The sequence below is a fragment of the Oryx dammah genome, unplaced genomic scaffold (genome assembly GCF_014754425.2).
Source record: "Oryx dammah isolate SB20612 unplaced genomic scaffold, SCBI_Odam_1.1 HiC_scaffold_7, whole genome shotgun sequence".
Taxonomy (NCBI): domain Eukaryota; kingdom Metazoa; phylum Chordata; class Mammalia; order Artiodactyla; family Bovidae; genus Oryx; species Oryx dammah.
Window position 1 is genome coordinate 5,589,860 of NW_024070191.1, and position 24,594 is coordinate 5,614,453.

The 24,594-nt window shown below is 44.6% G+C and overlaps 1 protein-coding gene across 5 annotated transcripts in view; it reads left to right on the forward strand.

Moving 5' to 3' along the window:
- The first annotated feature begins 1,647 nt into the window (after window positions 1–1,647).
- MCPH1 (microcephalin 1) overlaps window positions 1,648–24,594 on the forward strand; it is a 225,654-nt gene continuing 202,707 nt past the window's right edge. For 4 of the 5 annotated variants that reach the window (XM_040243210.1, XM_040243212.1, XM_040243209.1 and 1 more), the window contains exons 1-4: window positions 1,670–1,734; window positions 2,712–2,803; window positions 6,332–6,450; window positions 24,500–24,587. In XM_040243210.1, the coding sequence (XP_040099144.1) occupies window positions 1,695–1,734; window positions 2,712–2,803; window positions 6,332–6,450; window positions 24,500–24,587 (339 nt within the window). In that variant the 5' untranslated portion in view covers window positions 1,670–1,694. Of the gene's footprint in view, window positions 1,735–2,711; window positions 2,804–6,331; window positions 6,451–24,499; window positions 24,592–24,594 lie in introns of all 5 variants that reach the window. The other variant, XM_040243213.1, reaches the window with a different exon arrangement.

Here is a 24,594-nt window from a genome sequence, read left to right on the forward strand (position 1 = left end):
CAGTGAGCTCACTGGGCCTGTGAACGGCTGATTTAACAATTAGGGTTGAATGAATGAATGAATGAAAGGCGAGCAGTTCATATTCTTGTGCACATATCCTTCTGCCGACTATAGTAAAAAGAACTAAAGCTATTCTTTTCGGTCTCAACAAGTTTTAACTGTTAGCAGTAAACTTTGTTACTTTGCACTAGTCAGGTAACCTCTCTTGAACCTGATTACTTATTGTATAAATTGTATAATATTGCTTAACAGAAACTGTTGTAAGCATGAAGTGATACAAGGTACAAAAGAGAAAGCATTGTTAATTGTAAAGGAGTTGGGGAGGGTGCAAAGGAGCCTCCAATGGTTAGTCTCCAGGTTACAATAATAAATACCTATAAAATAATAGAACTTTAGTGAGAGTCCAGGAGGAAAATACATGTAAGTGCTATATAATAACACTCACCTTATGAGTAAGATTAAATTTGACAAGACACCGAAACTTTGATAATACACCACTTACATGATAAGTGTTTGCGGCACTGTGTGCTGTGCTCAGCCATGTCCAACTCTCTGAGACCCTATGAATTGTAGTCCGCCAGACTCCTCTGTCCATGGGATTTTCCAGGCAAGAATACTGGAGTAGGTTGCCATTTCCTCCTCCAGGGGATCTTCCTGACCCAGGGATCCATCCCTGGGTCTCCTGCATTGCAGAAGGATTCTTCACCCACTGAGCCACGTAGGAAACCCAAGTGTTCATTAAATGTTAGCTCTTATCTCTACTATTATTAATGCTTTTCTACAAGAAAATGAAACTTGGAGAGTGTTAGTAACTCATTAACATCTCAGAGCTAGTTAGTGGCTGATTGGTGGTGGTGTCCAATTGCTCAGTCCGGTCCGATTCTTTGCCCGCCATGGACTGCAGGCCTTCCTGCCCTGTAGTGGCTGATACCAGTCCCCAAACTCCAAGTCCAGTCTGATTTCCAAATGAAGCCTGTACTTTAACCATCTGATTATAAGGGAACTCCCTTAAGATTATGTTTCTTTAAGCCTGGTAATAGACTATATCCTACATGATAGAACACAAAAATGATATTGAAATCATTAAAAATGAAACTTTTCACACGTTTGGTGGTTCCTTCTTTAATACAGACAACACGGGTCCTTTAACTTCCTCAGTGTTTCGGGTAGATTAAACAGAGAACGCTTATCAACTCTGGGGCGACGGTAGCCCCTTCTTACACGTTACTGCAGGGAGGCTGGGGGTTGGGACAAGGTCCCGCAGGACGCATGCGCGCAGCCCTCGGGGCGGGGCCTGCGCGGCGGGGGCGGGGCTCCCGGGCTGGCGGGAGGCTTGAAATTCAGAAGATAAGGAGCCAGGAGGCCAGACTACGCCTGAGGGCAGGCTCCCCCGCTCCCTCTGGGATTCATCCGCTCTGGGGTTTGCGGGCTGTAGGGCTCGAGGGAGACAGCCTGGCTAGGGGGAACCTCCCGCGGGAACCGGAGACCCCGGGTCTCCGCGCAGGAGCTGACGCGCCGTGTAGGTACAACCGGAGAGAACCGGCCTCCATCGCCCGCGCGGAGGGGGTCTTGGTCCTGCCTGCCGCCCCCTATTGGTTGCTCAGGCGCCGCGGACTGGCGGATTTCCGCAGAGCCCGCCCTGCGCATGCGCGCTGCCGCTGCTGCGTCACGCTTGCGCGTTCCCGCTGCCCGTCATGGCGGCCTCCGGGAGCTTTGGGGCCCCCGTCCTGAAAGGTGAGCAGGCGGGGACCGAGCCGGCGCGATGGCGGCCGGGCCTCAGGACGGCGCCCGAGTCGCGGCGCCCCCGGGGTCGGCAGCCCGGCTGCCGGGAGGAGGCGGGGGTCTGTCCTCTAGCCCAGCACCGGAACCGCCCGTGACGGTTGGGGGTCCGTCTCGGAGCCCAGGGCCCGCGCCGCCCCACCTGGGCCGGTTCAGGCGCGCGGCGCAGACACGCGAAGGGCTGGGGGCCCCGGGGGGGGGCTGGTTTTCAGCTTTTCCTGGGTTCTGGCGTCTCTGTATGGCTGGGTGGATTTTCGGGGATGGGGCTCTAGTCAAATTAGAAGAAGAACCAGTAACTCCTCTCCCTGTTCTCTGTCACTGTGACCAGAACCTCTCATTGAGGAATGATTGCCTCCAGGCACGCCTGAAAGGCACCAGGCTTTGAGCAGGGAGGGTTTCATAAGCTGTGTTCCCTTCCCCGCAAAGGCTGCCTGTTGGCCGTGTTTTTGTAGGACCTGCAAACTAAAAGTGCCCTTTACTTTTTTAAATGGTTGAGGAGGTGGGAGGAACCGAAGGAGGAGGACAAATTAAGTCTATATCAAATTCAGGCTTCATTTTCCATAAGGTTTTGTTGGAATGCAGTTATGTTTTTGTCTTTGACTGCTTTTGTGCTGCAGCCTTCTAACTGAGTGGTTGTTTGGCCCTCAAAGCCTAAGATAATTGCTCTCTGGTCCTTTACAGAAAACAAGACTCTGGCATTAGAAACTTAGGCTTGGTTTAAGAATTTGGGAAGAGTTGAGAATGTAAACTGTGACATATGTATGAGTAAAGTTGTTTCTCCCTTGAAATTTTAAAGAATCTAATGGCACTTTTAGCAGAAGAAATCTTAAATTTACTTTTTACTGTGAATAGAACAGGAGAAAAATCTGTTGAAATCTTTGGGTTGAGGGTATATCAGATATATTTCATCCTTGCATCTTGTTTGTTTTCAGATGTTGTGGCCTATGTTGAAGTGTGGTCAACCAATGGGACAGAAAATTACTCAAAGACCTTTAGGAATCAACTTGTGGATATGGGGGCGAAGGTAAGAAATTCATTTTACCATTGCTACACCTGACAGTCGTCTGAAACATATGGAGATCTACTTGCGTTTTCTTATTTTGGGAGTTTTTACTTAGAGCACGATGGACAAAGAGGACAGTGGGTAAGCGGCAGCAGAAAAAAAGGAGAGAACCATAGTATGAGCAATTGAGAACAGCTGGGCTTGGGGGTGACGCAAGAGGAGAGCTCCAGGGTGGAAATACAAGTCCTGCCACTGGCTGTTCGGATGCCTGATACTCTTCATCATGTGGAATACAGGAAAAGGAACAGTTTTTTTAAGGGAAAAGTTGTGAATTTGGGGATATTGGAAGTACCTGATAGACATTTGGATGTACAAATCTGGAACTTGAGATTGTCAGGTCTAGAGAGCCTGTTTTAGGCATCAGGGACGTAAGAGTCAGGGGTGGTGACTACCCAGGTGGTTAGAATGAGAAGTGCTAGGTGGAGCCTGCTTAGTGTTTGCAGGGCTGGTATGGGAGTCATGGACCTTGGGATGGAGACTGGGAAGGACACCAGGAGAACCAGAAAACACGCCTGGATGTGGGAGGAGGGACAGACTTCAAAGATGGAAATTCTAAAACGGTGCCTAAGTTTACGAAAAGTTAGGATTGGGAAATACTCTTTGCGCTTGAAAGCTGTAAGGTCCTTGTTGAGTGTCCCCATGTCCAATGAGCTGGGTTAAGGGAGTCATGGAGACCTGAGGAATGGGGTGGTGACAGCAGCAGCTCGAAGCCGGGGTTCAGATGTGAGCCGACTTCGTGGCTGGGGGGACTTGGGGGAGGGGGCCTGGTTGGCTGGTGAAAGGAGAGATTAACACAGGTAAGATACCACTGAAGCCAGGGCAAAGATTAGGGGCAGTCAGGGCATAACATAAACTGGAGGGCAGTGTTCTCCCTTATTCAGGCAGAGTGTCTGCTCCTGCGTTTCCTTTGACTCACCCTGGTCCCTGACCTAGTGAGCAGGGGAAAGACCCAAGAGCAGACTAGGGTGACAGTCAGAAGGCAGGGCCCGGTGCTTTGCTTTTGAACCTGAGAAGATGCCTTTTTTTCTGCTAAATCGGAAGGTAAACCCATTAGGATTTCGGGAGGGTTTCCACTTGATGCTAACAGCCACATACTTGGGCTCCGCGTGTTATTGTGACAGGAAAAAGCTGCAGAACATAGGAGTTGGCAGAATGGCTTTTGAGAGTAGTATTAAGGTCTTGGATCTCTTGAATCCCACCCCCCCCCTTCAAATAGAAAAGTTGAAAGAATAGTATGGTGAATATAGACCCAACAATTAACATACTTGCTTGGACTCCATTTGTCTAAACAGTATATGTATTTTTTTCCTGAACTATTCAAAAGTAAATTGCAAATACCATAATTTGTCCCTACATATTTTTAGCCTGTATCTTTTAGAACAAAGAGGCCTTCTGTGTGACAGAAGACCGTTTCACATGTGAGAAAGCTATCAGTGATTTCCTAGCAGCTTTCTGCGGTGTTTGACCAAGTTTGTAATTCTGTCAGCACATAAAAGCCCCGCTGCTGTGTATGCTTGCTCTTGTCTGTCTTTACCTTCAGCCATCACAGTGTGTTTCTGGTGGTGTATCAGCCTGGTGTGAATCTCCATTTTCCTGTACATCTTCCCATACTTATTTTGAAGACCCTGTTCAGGTCTCCACCTCATGTTTGCATTGGGTTTTTCTTTTTCTTCTTGATTTGTAAGCATTCTTTATGCCCTTCAGTTGGCCCCTTGGTCAGCCATGTGAATTGCAATATTTTCTGTCTGTGGCTTGCTTTTTCACCATAATAGCATCTTTTGATATTGGTAGTTTATTCCTTATGGTGAGCTTCTGTGTGTGTATCTTGTTTTAAAAAATCTATTTCTACATGGCAGTTGTGGGAATTTTTCTCTTATTTTTCAGAAGCTTTATCATTTTGCCTTTCACATTTAGATTTACAGTACATTTGAAATTAGTTTTTGTATGTGGTATGAAATCAGTTCAGTTCAGTCGCTCAGTCATGTCTGACTCTGCGACCCCATGAATTGCAGCATGCCAGGCCTCCCTGTCCATCACCAACTCCCGGAGTTCACTCAAACTTATGTCCATCAAGTCAGTGATGCCCTCCAGCCATTTCATCCTCTGTCGTCCCCTTCTCTTCCTGCCCCCGCCAATCCCTCCCAGCATCAGAGTCTTCCAATGAGTCAACTCTTCACATGCGGCGGCAAAAGTACTGGAGTTTCAGCTTTAGCATCATTCCTTCCAAAGAAATCCCAGGGTTGATCTCCTTCAGAATGGACTGGTTGGATCTCCTTGCAGTCCAAGGGACTCTCAGGAGTCTTTTCCAACACCACAGTTCAAAAGCATCAATTCTTCGGCGCTCAGCTTTCTTCACAGTCCAACTCTCACATCCATTCTTGACCACAGGAAAAACCATAGCCTTGATTTTTTTCCCAGTGGATGATCTCAACACCATTCATTGAAAAGACTGTCCGTTAGCACATTGACACCTTTATCATTAGGTAACCATGTTTCAGTACTCATGCAGTCTGTTCTCATGAGAAACCCCTCTGTCTTTATAATAAGTCTTACCCTTTGTTCTTCAGGTCAAGGGGTTCTGGCTTTCTTAGCCTATTGCTTTCCCAGATACATAATTGGAACTGGTTTGTCAGGTTGCAGCCTGAGGCTTTTCTGGGATCTTGATTGGTATTGGATAGAGAACAGCAGATCAGTATGGAGAGAACTGATATGTTTATACACGGGAATCTTCTAAAGCATCAACATGATGTATGCCTTTGCTGATTTGGGTTTAATTTTCTCAGTGATGTTTCATGATTTTTCTCTGGTTATTTTGTTACTCTTATGAATGGTATCTTTTGAATTCTTTTTCTTATTGCTGTTATATAGAACTAGTTGTTTTGCATATCTGCCTTGTGTCCAGAAAACTTACCAAACTCTTCTGAATTCTGTGGCATTTTGGGGATTTTTAACAATGTGCACAATTGACTCTTAGGTGCACAGAGCCGTTTTATTTTTCTCTAATCCTAACACTTTTTCTTTTCTTGACATATTACGCTGGCTGGGGCCAGTTGGATAGAATGGAGATACTCCTCAGCAGAAAGATTTTAGCATTTCCCATCATGCAGTCTAATACCAGCTTCAGATCCTAATTTACTGTGCATTTTCCTCATTAATAAACTTTTTAAGTTTATCAAACGCGTTTTTGGCATGTAATTGAGGTGGCTATGATTTTTCTCTTTTACTTTGTTAATGAAGTGAATAATGATTGACTTTTTGTTCTAAACCAGCTTTGCAGTCGTGGAATAAACGGGTGAGAATGTATTGTATATACTGGTATATGTTGGTTGGTACTATTTGTTTATACTATTGTATATATTGGTTGATACTATTTGCTAATTATTTTGTTGCTTTTTTGGCAAGTGTTTACAAGAGTGACACTGGCTTGTACTTAAGGAACTTATGCAGATAGTAGTAAATTTACCTTTGTTTTCTGCCTTTTGTCTGCAGGTTTCAAAAACTTTTAACAAACAAGTAACTCATGTTGTGTTCAAAGACGGGTACCAGAGCACCTGGGAAAAAGCACAGAAGAGAGGCGTGAAGCTCGTCTCAGTGCTCTGGGTTGACAAGTGAGTCCTTTCTCCTGGTTTTTTTTTCCCCCTTAAGTTATCTAGTATTGGTAGAGTGTGGAGACATTTTGCCTGAATCACAGAACTAGGTAAAGTTTTGTTTCCATCTTTTCTCTCTCTCTTACTGGGGGCGTCTGACATCCTCAGTTTCCTAGGACGAAAGACGGGTGTGGTGTAACTTCCAGCCTGCCCAGAGACCCTGAGATGGAGTCTGTGTGGTGTGTTGAGGGAACAGAGAAGCAGATTGTTAGTCTACTAAGGTGGCCAGTCTCTAACAAAACACCACCGACTGTGGCCGTAAGCAGCAGAAATGTATCTCTCAGACTTCTGGAGGCTAGAAGTCCACGATGGGGGTGTCCACAGCGTTGGGTTCTTCTGAGGCCTCTCCCCTTGGCTTGCCGGTGGCCATCTTGTGCCGGGGTCCAGTCCCAGTGGATTCAGGGAATTCAAAGAGGAGACGGAGTCAGCGTCCTAAGTAAGAACTATTTAATTAGAAAAGAGAGATTAGGAAAGAATAGTGTAGTAGGAAATTTAGTGGAGAAAAGAGGCTGAATAACTTGGTTTACGTGGAAAGCTAATAAAACCTCGAGACAAGAGGTTTGCACCATCTATGTAGGCCACTGGCGCCTGCTTGAATAGCGGAGGGTGCCCCTCCTTGGGCTCCCCTCGTGTGGGTCTTAGAAGCCAGGGCAAGTAAGTAGACATGGCGAGCCTCCCTGCCCCAGATGGGAATTCAGCCAGAAAATAGAGTAAAGAAGACACGGGGAGACCAAGCTGCTTTGGTGAGCGAGGCCCCATAACTTTATTTTCAAAAGGACTTTTATACCTTTCCCACAAATGATGTTGTGTACATTATCTTCTTGCCTTGCAGGCCTGTGAACATTTTAAGACCCTCTTTTGATAAAGGCTGCTCAACCAGAAAACTTATTTTCCCTTGAAGTGTTTTTTCTTTATATTTCTAATCTATGTCAGCCTCAGAAAGTATCAAACAAAGTTACATTTTCAGGAAGCAAAGGTGCAGCAAGTTACAACAAAGAAGGAACCAATTAGCTCAAAGGTCTGATGTGGTTAGTTTCAAGGCTACATTTGTTTTTGCTTACATTCTAACTACTTTAACAAATGTACTCCTAGGTGCACAGTAGATAAGAGATATGGGAACTTAGCAACAGGTGTTGGCCCAATAATGAAATCCTACACCAGCACTACTCTAATAACTTTTAACTCTTTGAAAGGCTTTATGTTTTAGGCTTCCCGTGCCTCTCACAGTTGGGGGGCTGTAAACAATCACATGCGTAGTTGTAAAAGTCCAGGTAAGGCAAGTTAGAGAGCCATCAGAGGCTTTGAGCTGAAACACTCCTTTTATATGCAGGAGACTGTTAATTGGAGCTCTCAGTTAACTTTTTCCAGAGAAAGGTGGTCAGGGATAACCCCCTGTTATGTCAGAAGAGTGGAAAGCACAGTACAATAAAACAGGCAGACTGGTTTTTGGGGGTAGATGCTCAGGAAAATCCAGGGGGACCCCTGAGGCCTGATCTCAGCCTTTGCTTTTTGCCAGGCCCCCTTATGACCTTTGCCACGGGCGGGATTCCCCATGCTGGCTCCCAGCAATCTTGTTTCTGTCTTCACTTGGTCTGGTTTTTTCTGTGTCCTCATCTCTTATAAGGGCCCTAATCTTACTGGGTTACCCATCCCCAGGGACCTCATTCAACCTTCACTATCTCCTTCAAGGCCCTGTGTCCAACGGTAGTCATGTCGTTTGGTCCGGGGCGTCAGGACTTCATGTGAATTTAGGGGACACAATTGAGCCCATGCAAGAATGCAGGAATAGTCTTAGGGGAGGCTTAGGAGGAGGTTGAGGTCAGAGGGACTGGGGTATCAATGATATAAATCAAGTTTCCTGAAATCCAGATGTAAACGAGTCATACTGCTGATTTTCTAGAAAGTGAAAGTGAAGTCACTCAGTCGTGTCCAACTCTTTGCAACCCCATGGACTGTAGCCCACCAGGCTCCTCTGTCCATGGGATTCTCCAGGCAAGAATATTGGAGTGGGTTGCCATTTCCTTCTCCAGGGGATCTTCCCAACCCAGGGATCGAACCCAGGTCTCCTGCATTGCAGGCAGACGCTTTACCCTCTGAGCCACCAGGGAAGCCCTGGAATAAATTTACACGAGAACAGTAAGGCAGAATACGAGGCATAGACTTTGGCTGTTGACGTGTGAAGCTGCTCTAAAAGAATTAAGCCTGTTAATTAAAAAAAACTTTAACAGTGAGGCATGACGATTGATTGCATTTCTTTGTCTTCCATTGTCTGGGCAGACTTTAAGATTCCAGCCTCACTCTCCCCTCTTTTGTTTAAAACAAGGTGCTCTTCATTTCGGATGTGTCCTGTTTGCCTGTGATTAGACTCCCGCTCAAGAGGCTCCACGAGTGAGGTTGCCCCCTAATGGGATGTGAGTTTCGCTCGCCTGGCAAGGCGTTGCTGGTTTTTTTCCCCAGTGTGTGATGACTGTTGTTTCCTTTGAGGCTAATAAGCTGCCCGTGGGGAGGCAGATTCAGATCATGTAGACCTGCTCCCTTGGGCCCAGGTGTATCAATACATGGTGGTTCTTGCCTGAACCAACCTTAACCCCGAGTCTTACAGGATGACTGTTTGCCAAGTCCAGCGCTTCTGGCTGTGCCCAGCTGTGTGCCGTGAGAAAGAGCCTTCTTTTCTCCCACACTGACTGATTAGTGTCAGCTCCTGGGTTCTTGTATTTTTCAACGGCTTAGAGTTCACAATGTCTGTTTGGTACTTAGATCATTCAGATTTGGGTAGTGGGAGTCCCTTCAGCCAGTTCCTGTGTCGCTGTGACCTCGGGCCTGTTTCCCCCACAAGCCCCGGCGTCAGCCGTTTCCGCACAGACCGTGAGCCCTTTGAGTGGGACAGCATCCTGGACTGAGATGTGGGGCTGGTGGGCTCCTGGCCGTGGCACGTCACCCCTTCTCGGCCTTCCAGGCAGAGGCAGGAGACACATTTGCTCCTTTCTTCCCTTTTCCATCCCTATTTGAGATTATTTGATGTGTTAGTTTTTAGACTAAAATTCTCTCCGTTCTTTTTATTTATTTTTAGTGATTGCTTTAGGGGTTACACAATAGATCCTTAACTTCTGAGTCTGCTTAGACTTAGTATTATACCACACCAGATAAAATACAGATAGAGACTTGGCCAACTGTGTGTCCGTAGTTTCTGCCCCCCTCCCCTGTGTTAGGGTGGTCGTATGGATTTCAACCACGTCTATTAGAAGCCTGCAAGACAGTGTTGTCACTGTGCTCTAAACACTTGTCTGTATTTTAAATAAATTAAGTGGAAAAGATAGTATCTTATGTTTATCTGTATATTTATTCTTTCTCTTACTCTTCATTTCTGAGGATCTGAGTTTCTTCTGCTATTTCCTTTCAGTGTGAATAGTTATGTTTGGCGTCTCTTTCTTTTTTTTGTTGTTAATTAAAATCCACATACTATAAACTCACCCTGTTAGTGTACATTTTAGTAGTTTTTAATGTATTCTATTCAGATGTTTGTAGCAGTTATCACTACCTAATCCAGGACCATTTTATTCCCTCAGAATAAGCTCCATAACCATTACCATTAGCAGTCATTCCCCTTGGGCTCCTTACTCCCAGCCGCTGGCAGCCGTCGGTCTACTTTTTATCTTTGGATTTGCCTAGCCTGGACATTTCTCGTGAATGGAATCCGACATTATGCAGCTTCTGGTGTTGGATTTCTTTCCCTTGGCATCATGTTTTGGAGTTTCATTCATGTTGTAGCCGGTGTCAGCTTTTTATTCCTTAGAGTCACTGAATAATATCATGTTTTGTTTATCTTCATCAGTTGGTAGACGGACATTTGGTTTATTTGCACTTTTTGACCACTGAGTAATGCTGCTATGAACATATATGTGCAAGTTTTCATGTGAATATATATATATTTTCGACCCTCTTGGGTATATATGCATCTGTGAATGAAATTTCTGAGTTATACGGAAACCATTTGTTTAGCATTTTGTGGAAGTGCCAGTTTTTCGGATTGGGTGTACCATTTTACATTCCTACCAGTAATGTTTGAGGCTTGTTATCCCTCTTTATGTTGATAGGCATTATGTTGTGGATGTGAAGTGGTATCTCACTGTAGTTTTGACTTGTATTTCCTTAGTGACCAATGATGTTGAAAAGCTTTTCGCGGTTTAATTGGCTATTTATCTATCTTCGGAGAAATGTCTACTCAAACTTTGTCCATTTTTTAAAACTTGAGTTATTTTTCTTGTTTGAGATAGAGTTCTTTATTCTGGATACATATTATTTGCACACATAATAAGACCCTTATCAGGCATATTATTTGCAAACATTTTCTCCCTTTCTGTGGGTTGTCTTTTCACTTTTCTCGTTGGTATCCTTTGAAGCACAAGTTAAAAATTTTTAAGCCCAGTGTTTCTATTTTTACCTTTGTTGTTTCCGTTTTAAATGCCATATTTAAGAAATGATTGCCTGATTGCAGGGCGTGAAAATTTACACCTGTGGTTTCTTCTCAGAGTTTTATACTTCTGTCTTTAACAGGTCTGTGGTTTACTTGAGTTAAGTTTTTGCACATGGTGTGAGCTATGGCGTCACCTTCACTTTTACGTGTGACTGTCCAGTTGTTCCAGTACCACTTGTTGAATAGACTATTGTTTCCCCATTAAATTATCTTGGTGTCCTTGTTGAAAATTAATTGGCCATAGATACTTGGATGTATTTCTGGATTCTCAGTTCTGTTTCATTGATCTGTGTGTTTATCTTAATGCCAGCACCACACTGTCTTGATTACTGTTGTTATCGTTCAGTTACTAAGTCATGGCCGACTCTTTGTAACCCCATGGACTGCAGCATGCCAGGCTTCCCTGTCCTTTATTGTCTTCTAGAGTTTGCTTAAACTCATGTCCATTGAGTCAGTGATGTCATCCAAATGTGTCATCCTCCGTCACCCCCTTCTCCTCCTCCCTTCAGTCTTTGCCAGCATCAGGGTCTTTTCCAATGAGTCAGGTCTTCCCATCAGGTGGCCAAAATATTGTAGCTTCAATATCAGTCCTTTCAATGAATATCCAGGGTTGATTTCCTTTAGGATTAACTGGTTTGATTTCCTTGCTATCCAAGGGACTCTCCAACACAATTCAAAAACTTGAATTCTTCAGTGCTCAACCTTCTTTATGATCCAACTCTCACATCCCTCTGTGGCTACTGGATAAACCATAGCTTTGACTATATGGACTTTTGTCAGCAAAGTGATGTCTCTGCTTTTTAATACACTGTCTAGGTTTGTCATATAGCTTTTCTTCCAGAGAGCACGTACCTTTTAATTTCATGATTACTTAATTGCTGTAGCTTTACAGTAAGTTTTGAAGTTGGAAGTGTGTCTTCTCCAGTCTTGATTTTCTTCCAGTTCCTTTCCATTTCTGTATGAATTTCAGGATTTGCTTGTCAGTTTTAGGGAGGGAGGGAAGGGAGAAACTGATATTTAATAGAGATTGTGTTACATCATTAATTATATAGGTGTTGCATCTTGCAATCCATGGCCATGTTTTTATTTTCTTGTCTGTAATTTCTTTCCATTATGTTTTGTAGTTTCCAGTGTGTAAATTTTGCCCCTTCTAGGTTAAATTTATTCCCAATTTATTTTCTTTTTGATGCTATTGTAAATGGAATTGTTTTTCTTAATTTCATTTTTAGATTGTTCAGTTATTAAAATACAGAGATATAACTGATTTTTGTACGTTGATTTTGTATCCTGCAAGTTTTTGAACTTGCTATTAGCTAAGTGTCTTTGTGATTTTCTTAGGATTTTTTTGTATACGGTGTTGTGTAATCTGTCTACAGAGATAGTTTTACTTCTTCCCTTCCAATCTGGATGCCTTTTATTTCCTTTTCTATTCTAATTGCCCTGACTATAATGTCCAGCACAAGTGTGATGTTAGCTTTCGATGTTTTTTTTTAATGGGTGGACTTTGTCAGGTTGAGGAAATTTCCTTCTATTCTTAGTTTTTGTTTCGATTTGTTTATTATTAAAGTATGTTGGGTTTTGTCAAAATGCTTTTTCTGCAAATATTGAGATATCCATGTGATATATATACATATATATTTGTCATTCATTTCATTAATATGGTGTATTAGATTGATTTCATGTGGTGAACTAACTTTGCGTTCCTGGGATAAACTCTGCTTGGTTATGTTGTATACTTTTTTTTTTTTTTTAACTGGATCAGTTTGCTAGTACTTTATTTTCATTTTTGCAGCAGCTGTATTCATAAGGTATATTGGTCACTACTTAGAATGACTTTTTCTGGTGTTGGAGTCAGGCAGTATTGGCATCGTAGAATTAGTTGGGCTGTGTTCTTCTGTCTTCTGAAGTTTATAGGGATTGGTGTTAGTTCTTCAAGCATTTGGGAGAACTCACCAGTGCAGCCATCTGGGCCTGGCCTTTTTTTGTGGGAGGGTTTTTGATTAGTAATTCAGTATCTTGTTACAGGTTTACTCAAGTTTTCTATTCTTGAGTCAGTTTAAATAGTTTGTGTCTTTCTGGAGTTTGTTCATTTCCTCTAGGTTGTCTAATTTGTTGGCATGCACTTGTTTGTAGTATTGTATAATAGTCCTTTTTATTTTGATAAGGTCAGTAGCAGCTCATTCCTAGTATGAATTAATATCGCTTTTCTTTTTGTCTTGATCAATTTAAGCTAAAGGCTTTTCAATTTCTTTGATCTTGTCAAACAACCAACTTTTGGTTTTTTTGCTGTTTCTCCATTGTGATTCTTTTCTTTTTAAATTTCCACTGTAATTATTTGTTTCCTTCTGCTTGTTTTGGGTTCAGTTTGCTCTTTATTTCTCTAGTTAGAGCATTAGAAAATTCATTTGAAATCTTGACTCTTTTTTGATGTGTTTACAGTTATAAATTTCTTCTAAGCATAGCTCTAGCTTCATCTCATGAAATTTGGTATTTTTGTTTTAAGTTATTTCAAGTGTTAACCATTTTCTCTCATGATTTCTTCTTTGACCCATTGGTTATTTAAGAGCTTCTTACTTAATTTCTACATATTTTTGAGCCTCCTAAACTTAGTTCTGTTTTTGGTATCTCATTTCATTCTGTTGTGAGAGGAGAACATATTTTAAGATTTTTTTAAGTGGTTGAGACTGGTTTTTATGCCCTAACGTTTGATCTGGCCAGGTGAATGTTGTATGTGCACTTGAGAAGAATGTGTATTCATTCTGTTACTGTGGATATAATGTTCCATATATAGATGTTTGTTAGATCTAGCTGATTCATAGTCTTCTCAGTGTTTTTCTGGAAAAGGTTCAGTTTTCATTCCAATCTCAAAGAAAGGCAATGCCAAAGAATGTTCAGAGTACCGCACAATTGCACTCATCTCACACACTAGCAAAGTAATGCTCAAAATTCTCCAAGCCAGACTTCAACAGTATGTGAACTATGAACTTCCAGATGTTCAAGCTGGATTTAGAAAAGGCAGAGGAACTAGAGATCAAATCGCCAACATCCGTTGGATCATTAAGAAAGCAAGAGAATTCTAGAAAAACATCTACTTCTGCTTTATTGACTATGCAGAAACCTTTGACTGTGTGGATCACAATGAACTGGAAAATTCTTAAAGAGATGGGAGTACCAGACCACCTGACCTGCCTCCTGAGAAACCTTATGCAGGTCAAGAAGCAGCAATTAGAATCAGATATGGAACAACGGACTGGTTCCAAATTGGAAAAGGAATACATCAAGGCTAGATATTATCAGTGTGCTTATTTAACTTACAGAGTACATCATGTGAAATGCTGGACTGGATAAAAAGTCTGGAATCAAGGTTGCTGGGAGAAATATCAATAACCTCAGATATGCAGAAGACACCACCGTAATGGCAGAGAGGGAAGAGGAACTAAAAAGCCTCTTGATGAGAGTGAAAAGGCTGGCTTTTTCTCAACATGCAGAAGACTAAGATCATGGCATCTGGTCCTGTCACTTCATGACAAATAGATGGGAAAACAATGGAAACTAACTTTATTTTCTTCGGCTCCAAAATCACTGCAGATGGTGACTGCAGCCATGAAATTAAAAGACGCTTGCTCCTTTGAAGAAAAGCTATGACAAACCAAGACCGCATTTAAAAAGCAGAGACATTACTTTGCTGACAAAGGTCTGTCTAGTCAAAGCTATGGTTTTTCCAGTAGTCATGTATGCATGTGAGACTTGGACCATAAAGAAGACTGAGCACTGAAGAATTGATGCTTTTGAACTGTGGTGTTGGAGAAGACTTTTGAGAGTCTCTTGGACCGCAAGGAGATCAAGCCAGTTAATTCTAAAGCAAATCAGGCCTGAATATTCATTGAAAGGACTGATACTGAAGCTCCAATACTTTGGCCACCTGATGTGAAGAACTGACTCATTTGAAAAGACCCTGATGCTGGGAAAGATTGAAGGCAGGAGAAGGGGATGACAAAAGATGGGATGGTTGGATGACATCACCGACTTGATGGACATGAGTTTGAGTAAGCTCCGGGACTTGGTGATGGACAGGGAAGCCTGGCATGCTACAGTCCATGGAGTCACAAAGAGTCAGACGTGACTGAGAGACTGAACTGAACTGAAGTGTTTTTCTTTCTTTCTTGATCTGTTTAATTGTTCTATACATTGTTGATTGGGGTGTTGCATTTGCCAAGTGTTTCTGTTAAATTATTTATTTCTCCCTTTAATCTTGGCAGTCTGGCATTTCTTTTTATCAGGTAATAACAGATTTCTGTGGTTTTCTGTATCTGAAGATGTCCCTATTTGTTTGTGAATAATGTTTTCAGTGGTTATACAATTCTAGGTTGACAGTATTTTTGTTTTTTGCTTCTGTTTTCCACTGCTTAAAAGGTGTTTCGCCTGAGTCTCTGTCCTCATAAGAAGCCTGTAGTCATGCAAATAATTCTCCACCATGAGTACTGTATCTTTTTGTGTGGCTTCTTTCAAGGTTTTCTCATCTTTGGTTTTCAGAAGTTTAAGGGTCTGGATGTGGTGCCTTTAAATTTATTCTGTGAAGATTTTGCGGAGTTTTTTTTTTTTAATGATATAAGGTTATATATTTCATCTAAAAGCATAAATTTGGGCTGTTGTTTCTTCAGATTATCTCTTTTGCCTCTTTTTCTGGTACTACTTTAATTAGCTGGATATCAGGAATTGGCTAAGCTTTCTTGTAAAGAGCCAGATAGTAAATACTTTAGGCTTTGTGGTCTATATTCAAGTGCTCCCTGCCCTGGTGTGGGAAGATCCTTGGAGAAGAGCAAACAAACGAGTGTAAAAAATGAAACTTTATAACAAAACCTGGTCACGGGCCAGGTGGCCTGTAGGCTGTCGTTTGCCAGTCCCTCCGGTGTAATACAGCTTTTGAAATTTTCCCACACGTTTCATTGACTCTTTTCTCTTATCAGTTCCATCCTGTCATTAAGTCTATTTACTAAATGTGTTTCAGATATTTTTCATTTCTAACATTTCCACTGGTTCTTTCTTATGTTTGCATGTTTTGTTTCTTAGCTGAGATTTCCTCTCTCTCCTTTTCTCATCTTTCATTACACATGTATTTTCCATTCTGTGGCAGAAGATGCTTATAGAAATTCCTTGTCTGATCATTTCAGCATCTTGAGGTTGGTGGCTGTTGGTTTGTTTTCTTTGTTCCTTAAGAATGTGTCACATTTTCTTGACTCTTCTGTAACAGGACTTTGAGTTGTATTTTGGACGTTGAAAATGTTATGTAGACTCTGGGTTCTTTACTGTTACTCCAAAGGGTATTGATTTTGTTTTAGGAAGCAGGTGATTTATTTAGCTTTAAACTTTGGACTGTCATTTTAAAACCTATGCTGGGTATTTGCTTGGATTCAGTCAATTCTTCAAGCCTTAGCTGCAGGCTAACTTGTTTGCCTCATGGACATGTAGGTCAGGGATCAGCCAGAGACTTGGACTTGTGTCCTCAGAACCTGAGGTTCCCCCTCGCTGGTTCTTTACTTCCTGTATCCTAGCATCACTTGCTGGTGGCCTTATCTGCCCCGGCTCTTTATTCTGGTTCCTTTGGGCAGAAGGATAGCAGGTGCCCATTACTGACCATTCATATGCATTTTTAGTTACAAATGTTTTTCCACATTTTTATGTACTATATCATTTTTTAAAACATACATATGGTCTTTTATAGTAGATTACCCAGTGACTTGGCCTTCCCAGGTAGCACAGTGATAAAGAATCTGCCTGCCAAAGCAGGAGACATGAGATGTGGCTTTGATTCCTGGGTCAGGAAGATACCCTTGGAGAAGGAAATGGCAACCCACTCCAGTATTCTTGCAGGGAAATTGCATGGACAAAGCCGCCTTGTGGGCTACAGTCCACAGGGCCACAAAGAGTCTGACGTGACTGAGCACAACACACAGCCAGCAACTTAGGCAGCCTGTCTCCTGTTAGTGAGTGTGAAGGGTTCTGCTTTCCTTTTCTTTACAGTCAGAAACAGTACCGCACTGAAGCTCTGTGTACATACTTGCTTGCAGAGATATAATCTGTTTGTGGTTGTTATTCAGTCAGTAAGCTGTGCCTGACTCTTCGCAACCCCGTGGACTGCAGCACGCCAGGCTTCTCTGTCATCCACTACCTCCTGGAGTTTGCTCAAACTCATGTCTATTGAGTTTGTGATGCCATCCAACCATCTTATCCTCTGTTGCCTTCTCATCCTCCTGCCCTCAGTCTTTCCCAGCATCAGGATCTGTTCCAGCAAGTTGGTTCTTCGCATCAGGTGGCCAGAGTACAGGAGCTTCAGCATCAGTCTCCCCAATGAATATTGAGGGTTGATTTCCTTTAGGATTGACTTGTTTGATCTTCCTTCTGTCCAAGGGACTCTCAGAAGTCTTCTCTAGCACCACAGTTCTAGAGCATCAGTTCTTTGGTGCTCAGCTGTTTTTGTGGTCCAACTCTTATGTCTGTATATGACTACTGGAAAAACTATAGCTTTGACTAAACAACTTTTGTCAGCAAATTGATGTCTCTGCCTCTTAATATGCTCTCTAGGTTTGTCATAGCTTTCCTTCCAAGGAGCAAGTGTCTTTTAATTTCATAACTTCAGTCACCGTCCACAGTGATTTTGGAGCTCAAGAAAATAAAATCTGTCACTGTTTGCATTTTCTCTCCTTCTGTCTGCCATGAAGTGATGGAACCCAATGCCATGATCTTGGTTTTCTGAATGTTGTGTTTTAAGAAAGTTTTTCTACTCTCCTCTTTCACCCTCATCAAGAGGCTCTTTAGTTCCTCTTTACTTTCTGTCATTAGAGGGGTGTCTATCATCTGCATATCTGAGGTTATTGATATTTCTCCCAGCAATCTTGATTCCAGCTTGTGCTTCATCCAGCCCAGCGTTTCTCATGATGTACTCTGCATATAAGCTAAATAAACAGGGTGACAGTATACAGCCCTGACTTACTCCTTTCCCGATTTGAAACCAGTCCATTGTTCCATGTCTATTTCTAACTGTTGCTTCTTGACCTGCATATAGGTTTCTCAGGAGACGTGTAAGATGGCCTGGTATTCCCATTTCTTTAAGGATTTTCCACAGTTTGTTGTGATCCACACAATCAAAGGCTTTAGCGTGGTCACGGAAGCAGAAGTAGATATTTTTCTGGAATTCTTTTGCTTTCTCTGTGATCCAGCAAATGTTGGCAATTTGATCTCTGGTTACTCTGCTTTTTCTAAATCCAGCTTGTATATCTGGAAGTGTTTGGTTCACATACTGCTGAAGCCTAGCTTGAAGGATTTTGAGCATTACTTTGCTAGCATGTGAAATGAGTGCAATTGTGTGGTAGTTTGAACATTCTTTGGCATTGCTTTTCTTTGGGATTGGAATGAAAACTGACCTTTTCCAGTCTTATGGCCACTGCTGAGTTTTCCACATTTGCTGGCATATTGAGTGCAGTACTTTCACAGCATCATCCTTTATGATTTGAAATAGCTCAGCTGGAATTCCATCACCTTTATTAGCTGTGTTCATAGTAATGCTTCCTAAGGCCCACTGGACTTCACACTCCAGAATGTCTGGCTCTAGGTGAGTGACCACACCATCCTGGTTATCTGGATCATTAAGACCTTTTTGGTATAGTTTTTCTGTGTATTCTTACCGCCTCTTCTTAATCTCTTCTGCTTCTGGTAGGTCCTTGCTGTTGCTGTCCTGTAGTACCTATCCTTGCATGAGATGGTCCCTTGGCATCTCTGATTTTCTTGAAGACATGTCTAGCATTTCCCATTCTGTTGTTTTCCTGTATCTTTGCATTGTTCACTTAAGAAGGCTTTCTTTTCTCTCCTTGCTGTTCTCTGAAACTCTGCATTTATTTGGATATATATGGTTTATCTTTCCCTTTCTCTTTTCCCTTTCCCTTCTCTTCTTTTTCTCAGCTATCTGTAAGGCCTCCTCAGACAACCATTTGCCTTCTTGCATTTCTTTTTCTTGGGGATGGTTTGGGATGGTTGGGTACACCTGGTGTAGAGTGTTACAAACCTCCATCCATAGTTCTTCAGGTTCTTTGTCTCCCACATCTAATCCCTTGAATCTTTTCATCATCTCCACTGTATAATCATAATGAATTTGATTTAGGTCATACCTGAGTGGCAAAGATTCAGACACAGCTTAGCAGCTAACACAGTACCTGAGTGGTCTAGTGGTTTTCCCTACTTTCTTCAACTTAAGCCTGAATTTTGCAATAAGGAACTCATGATCTGAGCCAGAGTCAGCTCCAGGTCTTGTTTTTGCTGACTGTATAGAGCTTCTCCATCTTCAACTGCAAAGAATATAGTCAGTCAGATTTTGGTATTTACCAGCTGGTGATGACCATCTGTAGAGTTGTCTCTTGTGTTGTTGGAATTTCCATAGGTTTAAATTCGGAAAATGGACTTTTGGATTTAGAGGGCTTATTACATATTTAAACTTTTGATAGATGCTATCAAGTTGCATTCCCTGAAATCTTTCCTACTTTGTAGGTGAAGTGATACAGTTGATTTCATTTGCGTTTCCTTGATTTTTAGTAAGGCTGATCTTCTCTGACAAAACTTGGAGGTAACAGCCAAACGACCTTCATTTTATGTGTCGTGTGTTTGTCTCATTAACTGCCTCTCCAGGCCATTGCTCGTGTTTTCCACTGAGAATGTGATCTTTCATGAAATATATAAGGTCACTAGATGTCACTAGAACCCCGTTTTGTTGGGTTATTTTGGGTGTGTTCTTTCTAAGAGCAGACAGCTGTGTAACTGCAGTTGATAGAATTCTGACATTTCCTATGGACACAAACATTTCCACATTTAAGGAAGAAGAAATAACAGGTGAAAGAAGGAAGGTCGTGCTTGACGGTCACCTCAGTTCAGTTGGAGAAGGTTGACTCCCCAGGTGGTGCTGGTGGTAAAGAGCCCGCCTGGCAGCGCAGGAGACGTAAGAGAGGGGGGTTCTACCCCGGGTCAGAAAGATCCCCTGGAGAAGGGAATGGCTGCCCACTCCAGTATTCTTGCCTGGAGAATCCCATGGACAGGGGAGCCTGGTGGGCTACAGTCCATAGTGTCACAGAGACAGAACTGAAGTGACTTAACTTGCACAGAAGCATGATCAGAAACTTAGATTTTTTTACCAGTCACAAACAAATAGCTGGGGGGCCCAGGCAGTGCTGTTGCGCACTGGAGAGCCTGCCCCCCGCCCCTGCATTTGCTTCCTACAATGTGCACACGTCCTTGCACGGCCACACCGTGGCCATCCATGCTGATCTCACCAGCCACACACCTGAAAGCCATTGGCTTCACCCCAGAAGCCCCCATGGTGTCTGGAAGGGCTCAAGAGGAGAAAGACGAGGAGACGCAACAGCAGCCTCCTGGGGCTGAGTCAGGCTCGTCGGGCGTCTCCGCTGAGGTGGTCCAGGTCTGTGTCGTGGAGGGTCAGCTTGGGGGTGCTGACAGGCCCTCTCTGTGGCGGCGGCGCCGCCCAGGCCGCTCCCCTGGGACGAGTTCACCCGCTCGGCTTTTGAGGGAGGCACTTTCCAACTGTGCAGATAGCTATCCCTCCTCACGCTGTGTCTGTGTGTGTACTGTATCCAGAGGGTCATATCTCACTCAGTGGCCAGTGGTAGCCCGTTCATGGTGACTTGTCTTTGCTTATCATTTCTCTATCATTCTCTGGAAACTTCTGTTTTCTTCTGGCACAGTTTAGTTCAGGCTCAGCTTGTACTTTCTCTTTCCCAGCCCTGGATTCAGCCTTTTCTCCAAGGAGCCCTGGTTCCTTTTAGTGGAAAATAGTATTTGGACCTAAAATCTGAGGGGAGTTGGGCATGCTCATTGCCATGGGCTGCTGCTCCTACACCTTCTCGGGGCAGAGTTAGTGGTACGGATGTGTATCCATGCCATGCGTTTATTTCCATAGCATCCGTGTATAGTTCGTCAGTGAGTTCCCACGGGGACCTGCCCTTCCAGCCCATGCCTTTCCTGCCAGCTCATGACACCTCCTGCGTGGGCATTGAGATTGCTCAGCAGTTTTGTCGTTTCATGTGTAGGGGGCAAGGCCACTCCATCAGACACTTGCTTTGCTGTCCTGGGTCCCCCTAAGTCCTCGCTGCTGCGTTTGGGGGACTGAAAAGGCAGGGTGGTCCCCTCTCCTCTTTGCAGTGTGTCTCAGCTTCGGCCTTGGCCAGAGCACCTCATTTAAAGATTCACTCTTGACAGAAATATGTGTGATGGGCCCAGGCAGGTGTCCTAGGATTCACTAAATTAAGGAGGAGAGTCATCAGATTTGTGGGGTCCCCTGTCCCTCCTTCTGTTGTGCCAGAAGCTTTTACTCTCCAGCATATGCCCTGACGCAGTTCAGGTGGAGTTGGTCAGCCTTTTAAGGGCAATTCCAAAGGCCCTGGGGTGAGAAGGCTGGGGTGTGGGGGCTTCTGGTGGGGAGTCCAGGGGGTCAGCATGGCCTGACAGGGTGAGGGGGCGCAGCGGAGAGGGGCAGAGCCTCGGGGGTTCTAGGCCTGAGCTCAGGCTGCAGCAGGAGCTGATGGAAGGCAGGGATTGCTGTTTACTGCCTCAAACTCTCCCTGTCTGCTTACTGTTTAAAAAGTTTTCATGTCTTCCAGGCGCACACATCCTCTAGTTTGAAGATCAGTGAGCAGGAGTGACCATAATAAAGTGCTGCCTCCTGGGAGAAGGCCGGAGCTGGCCGGTGGGCTGGCCTGTGTGCATCTGGAGCGCAGAGCTCACGGGAGAGGGCCTTTGCTGCTAGGTGCGCACGCGCAGGTGCAGCGCAGGACGCCGGACCACCGAGCCGGCCTCTGGGCACTCTTCTGTCACTGGTGGTGTTTCCCTCGAGTATCCCTCCCTCAGACACAGTTAAGAAGCTTCTCTTTCCTTTCGGCCGTGTTCAGACCCTGGCTCTCTGACCACTCCTGGAAAGTAGCCTGGACCGCGGACCCAGCCGCGGGCACGGCGCTGCCCCAGCCTGGCCGCACCCCCACTGAGGCTGATGGTCAAGGCTCACTCCACGTGCTGCCCCGCGCCCCTTCCCTGAGTCGGTGGTGGGGGCGGGAGCCGAGCCCCCCTGTCAGGACTGCGCTTACAGTCTAGAGACGCTCCGCCCCGTCCTCGCCTTAGGATCTGCTCGTGGTCCCCCCTCAGGGCCCAGCCCTTCCGCGCAGGGATTCAGGCCCTTGTGCAGAATGACTTGCCGATTGGTTGTGAGGGTGCGGGGGGTGGGGTTCCCCAGCAGCTGTGGGGGCCGCGCTGAGGTCCGGCTGGCCTCTCTGGGTCCAGAGCAGGACTTGTTGGGGGGGATTTGGGCCGATCCCAGGGCTCCGAGGGCGGCAGCAGCCAGCACTTTTCTCAATCACTAGGTGGGGAGTTGGTGTCATTGTTGTCCTTTGCTGAAGAAAAGCAGAAATCCAGCTGGTGAGTGTTTTCTGTTTACACGGTAGACTGTGATTGAGCGCCTGATGAGCGTGGTTTTGATGTAGAGGCACCAGTGTGTTCCGCAGCATGTGCGCCTATGGGGTGCTTGCGTCGCTGATGGATCCAGGCTCACCCCCAGCGCCTTGAGGCAGTGTGTCCACAGCGCGCTCCGTCCTGCCTCGGGGCGAGCCTGGGGTCAGGCGCGCCTCTGCCCACTGGGGCGAGCCTCCCAGGCTGCTGATGGGAGCAGACTTCTGGTTTTGTGAACTCCGCCGATGGTTTCCTGTGAGCCTCAGTTTCCTCGGTTGTTGAGTAGGAGGAAAGGCGCTGCTCCCCACCGGCTGGAGGAGGCTCTCAGGGCCTGGCTGAGCCACACACCACTGCTGGTCGTGACCTTACCGCCTGTTCATGTCAATAGGATGATCGCAGGTCTCATCATGTCTTCTCTTTGGGTGCTTCCGCGCCACCTGTTTTTGTCTGTTTTGTTGCGTGTAACAGTGGGAAATGGGTGACATTCCTCCTGAGCAGGCGGAGCTGGTAAGCTGTGCTGGAAATAAAATGGTAACTTCCTAGGTCCTTTGCATTCTGCGTCTGTGCCTGACATGGGGAGGACGCTTTATGTGTTGTGTTCTTGTGAAGATGCGGAGCAGAAAAGGCCAGGCAGAAGGCATTCTTACGGAAACAGTTTTGGCCTCAAGTCACACCTCGAGATTTGTAACCGGTGAGGGCTCTCCCTGATGGCTCAGTGGTAAAGAATCTGCCTGCCAGTGCAGGAGACGCAGGTTCGATCTGAGTTGGGAAGATCCTCTGGAGAAGGGAATTGCCACGCACTCTAGTATTCTTGCCCGGCGAACCCCGTGGACAGAGGAGCCTGGGAGGCTATAGTCCATGAGGTCACAGAAGAGTTGGGCACAGCTTAGTGACTAAACAACAACAAACTGTCAGTTTGGTGTGTCACCTCCCAAAATTTTTTCAAGTGAGAAATGCTTAACTGTTTAATACCATACACAAACACACACTCATAAAATTGCCTTTTCATCCTTATTTTAGAGACCTTTCTGTATCACCACAGATACATTTGCCTCATTCTTTATTTTTATTCCACTGTATTCTATTTTCAGCTGTTATTTGCATATTAATGTTGAACGGAGTAATAGTCTTATTAACTACAGTCAGAGATGTGATTGGGGCCTTATTTTAAAAAGACTTAGCAGATTGGTGACAATTTTGTAAACACAAGAGTGATAGAAGGTGTTTGATCTGGGATATGGAAAGATGAGTAAAATGTTTTAAGATTAAAATTTCAGTATTATATGAAACCAGGAGAGGAGAAACCATAGGGAAGGAAATTGTTTAGAAAATCATTGTAGTTGTTGAGATTTGAGCAGGTGAATGCTCAGAAGTAGGTAGTGGTGCGGGGATCCCCACGGCAGGCGGGAGGTGAGGGAGTGACGCAGGAGGAGCGGCAGATGGGACGCTGGACAAGCTGTGGGAGCAGGCTGCTGGGACCAGAGTTGCCGCTTGGCCTGGGGTGGGCGCTCGGCCTGGGATGGCCAGGACCGGGGTGGCCGCTCCACCAGAGTGGCCAGGGCCCAGACCTGGGGCACCAGCTGGCAACGACGCCTTGACAAGACATGGAGGAGGGTGATGCCGTTTTGGAGGAAGGACAGGCTTTCTGGCCTGTTTCTGAAGGACCTTCTAGCTCTAGGTTATTCGTTTTATGGCCTGTCTGCTCTTAAATTACACATCTAATGGCATGTGCTTCTGCCTTTAGGAGTGCCAGGCACTGATCTTTTTGAAGTGTTGTTTCAAGTCTAAACTTTTTACATAAAAAATTGCGCTTCCTGTAGCTGCTTTCTCACTTCCATTCTTAAACACCATATTAGAGAAGGTTTTGGCAAGTTGAATTTGTATTGCCTTTTGTGTTCAGTAATAAATGCACTTATTTTAAAGGACTCTGTCAGAGTGGCCCGTGCAGGGGTTCTCCCACTGCTGACTGACCCGTGTGCAGATTTAATGCTGGGTGACTCTCACAGGAACATGCTCACTACCCCCATCTTGGTTCCGCAGGTGCAGGGCAGCTGGAGTGCACGTTGATGAGTCGCTGTTCCCTGCTGCCAACGCTAACCAACACCTACCAAGCCTGCTTAAAAAAAAAGTAAGTG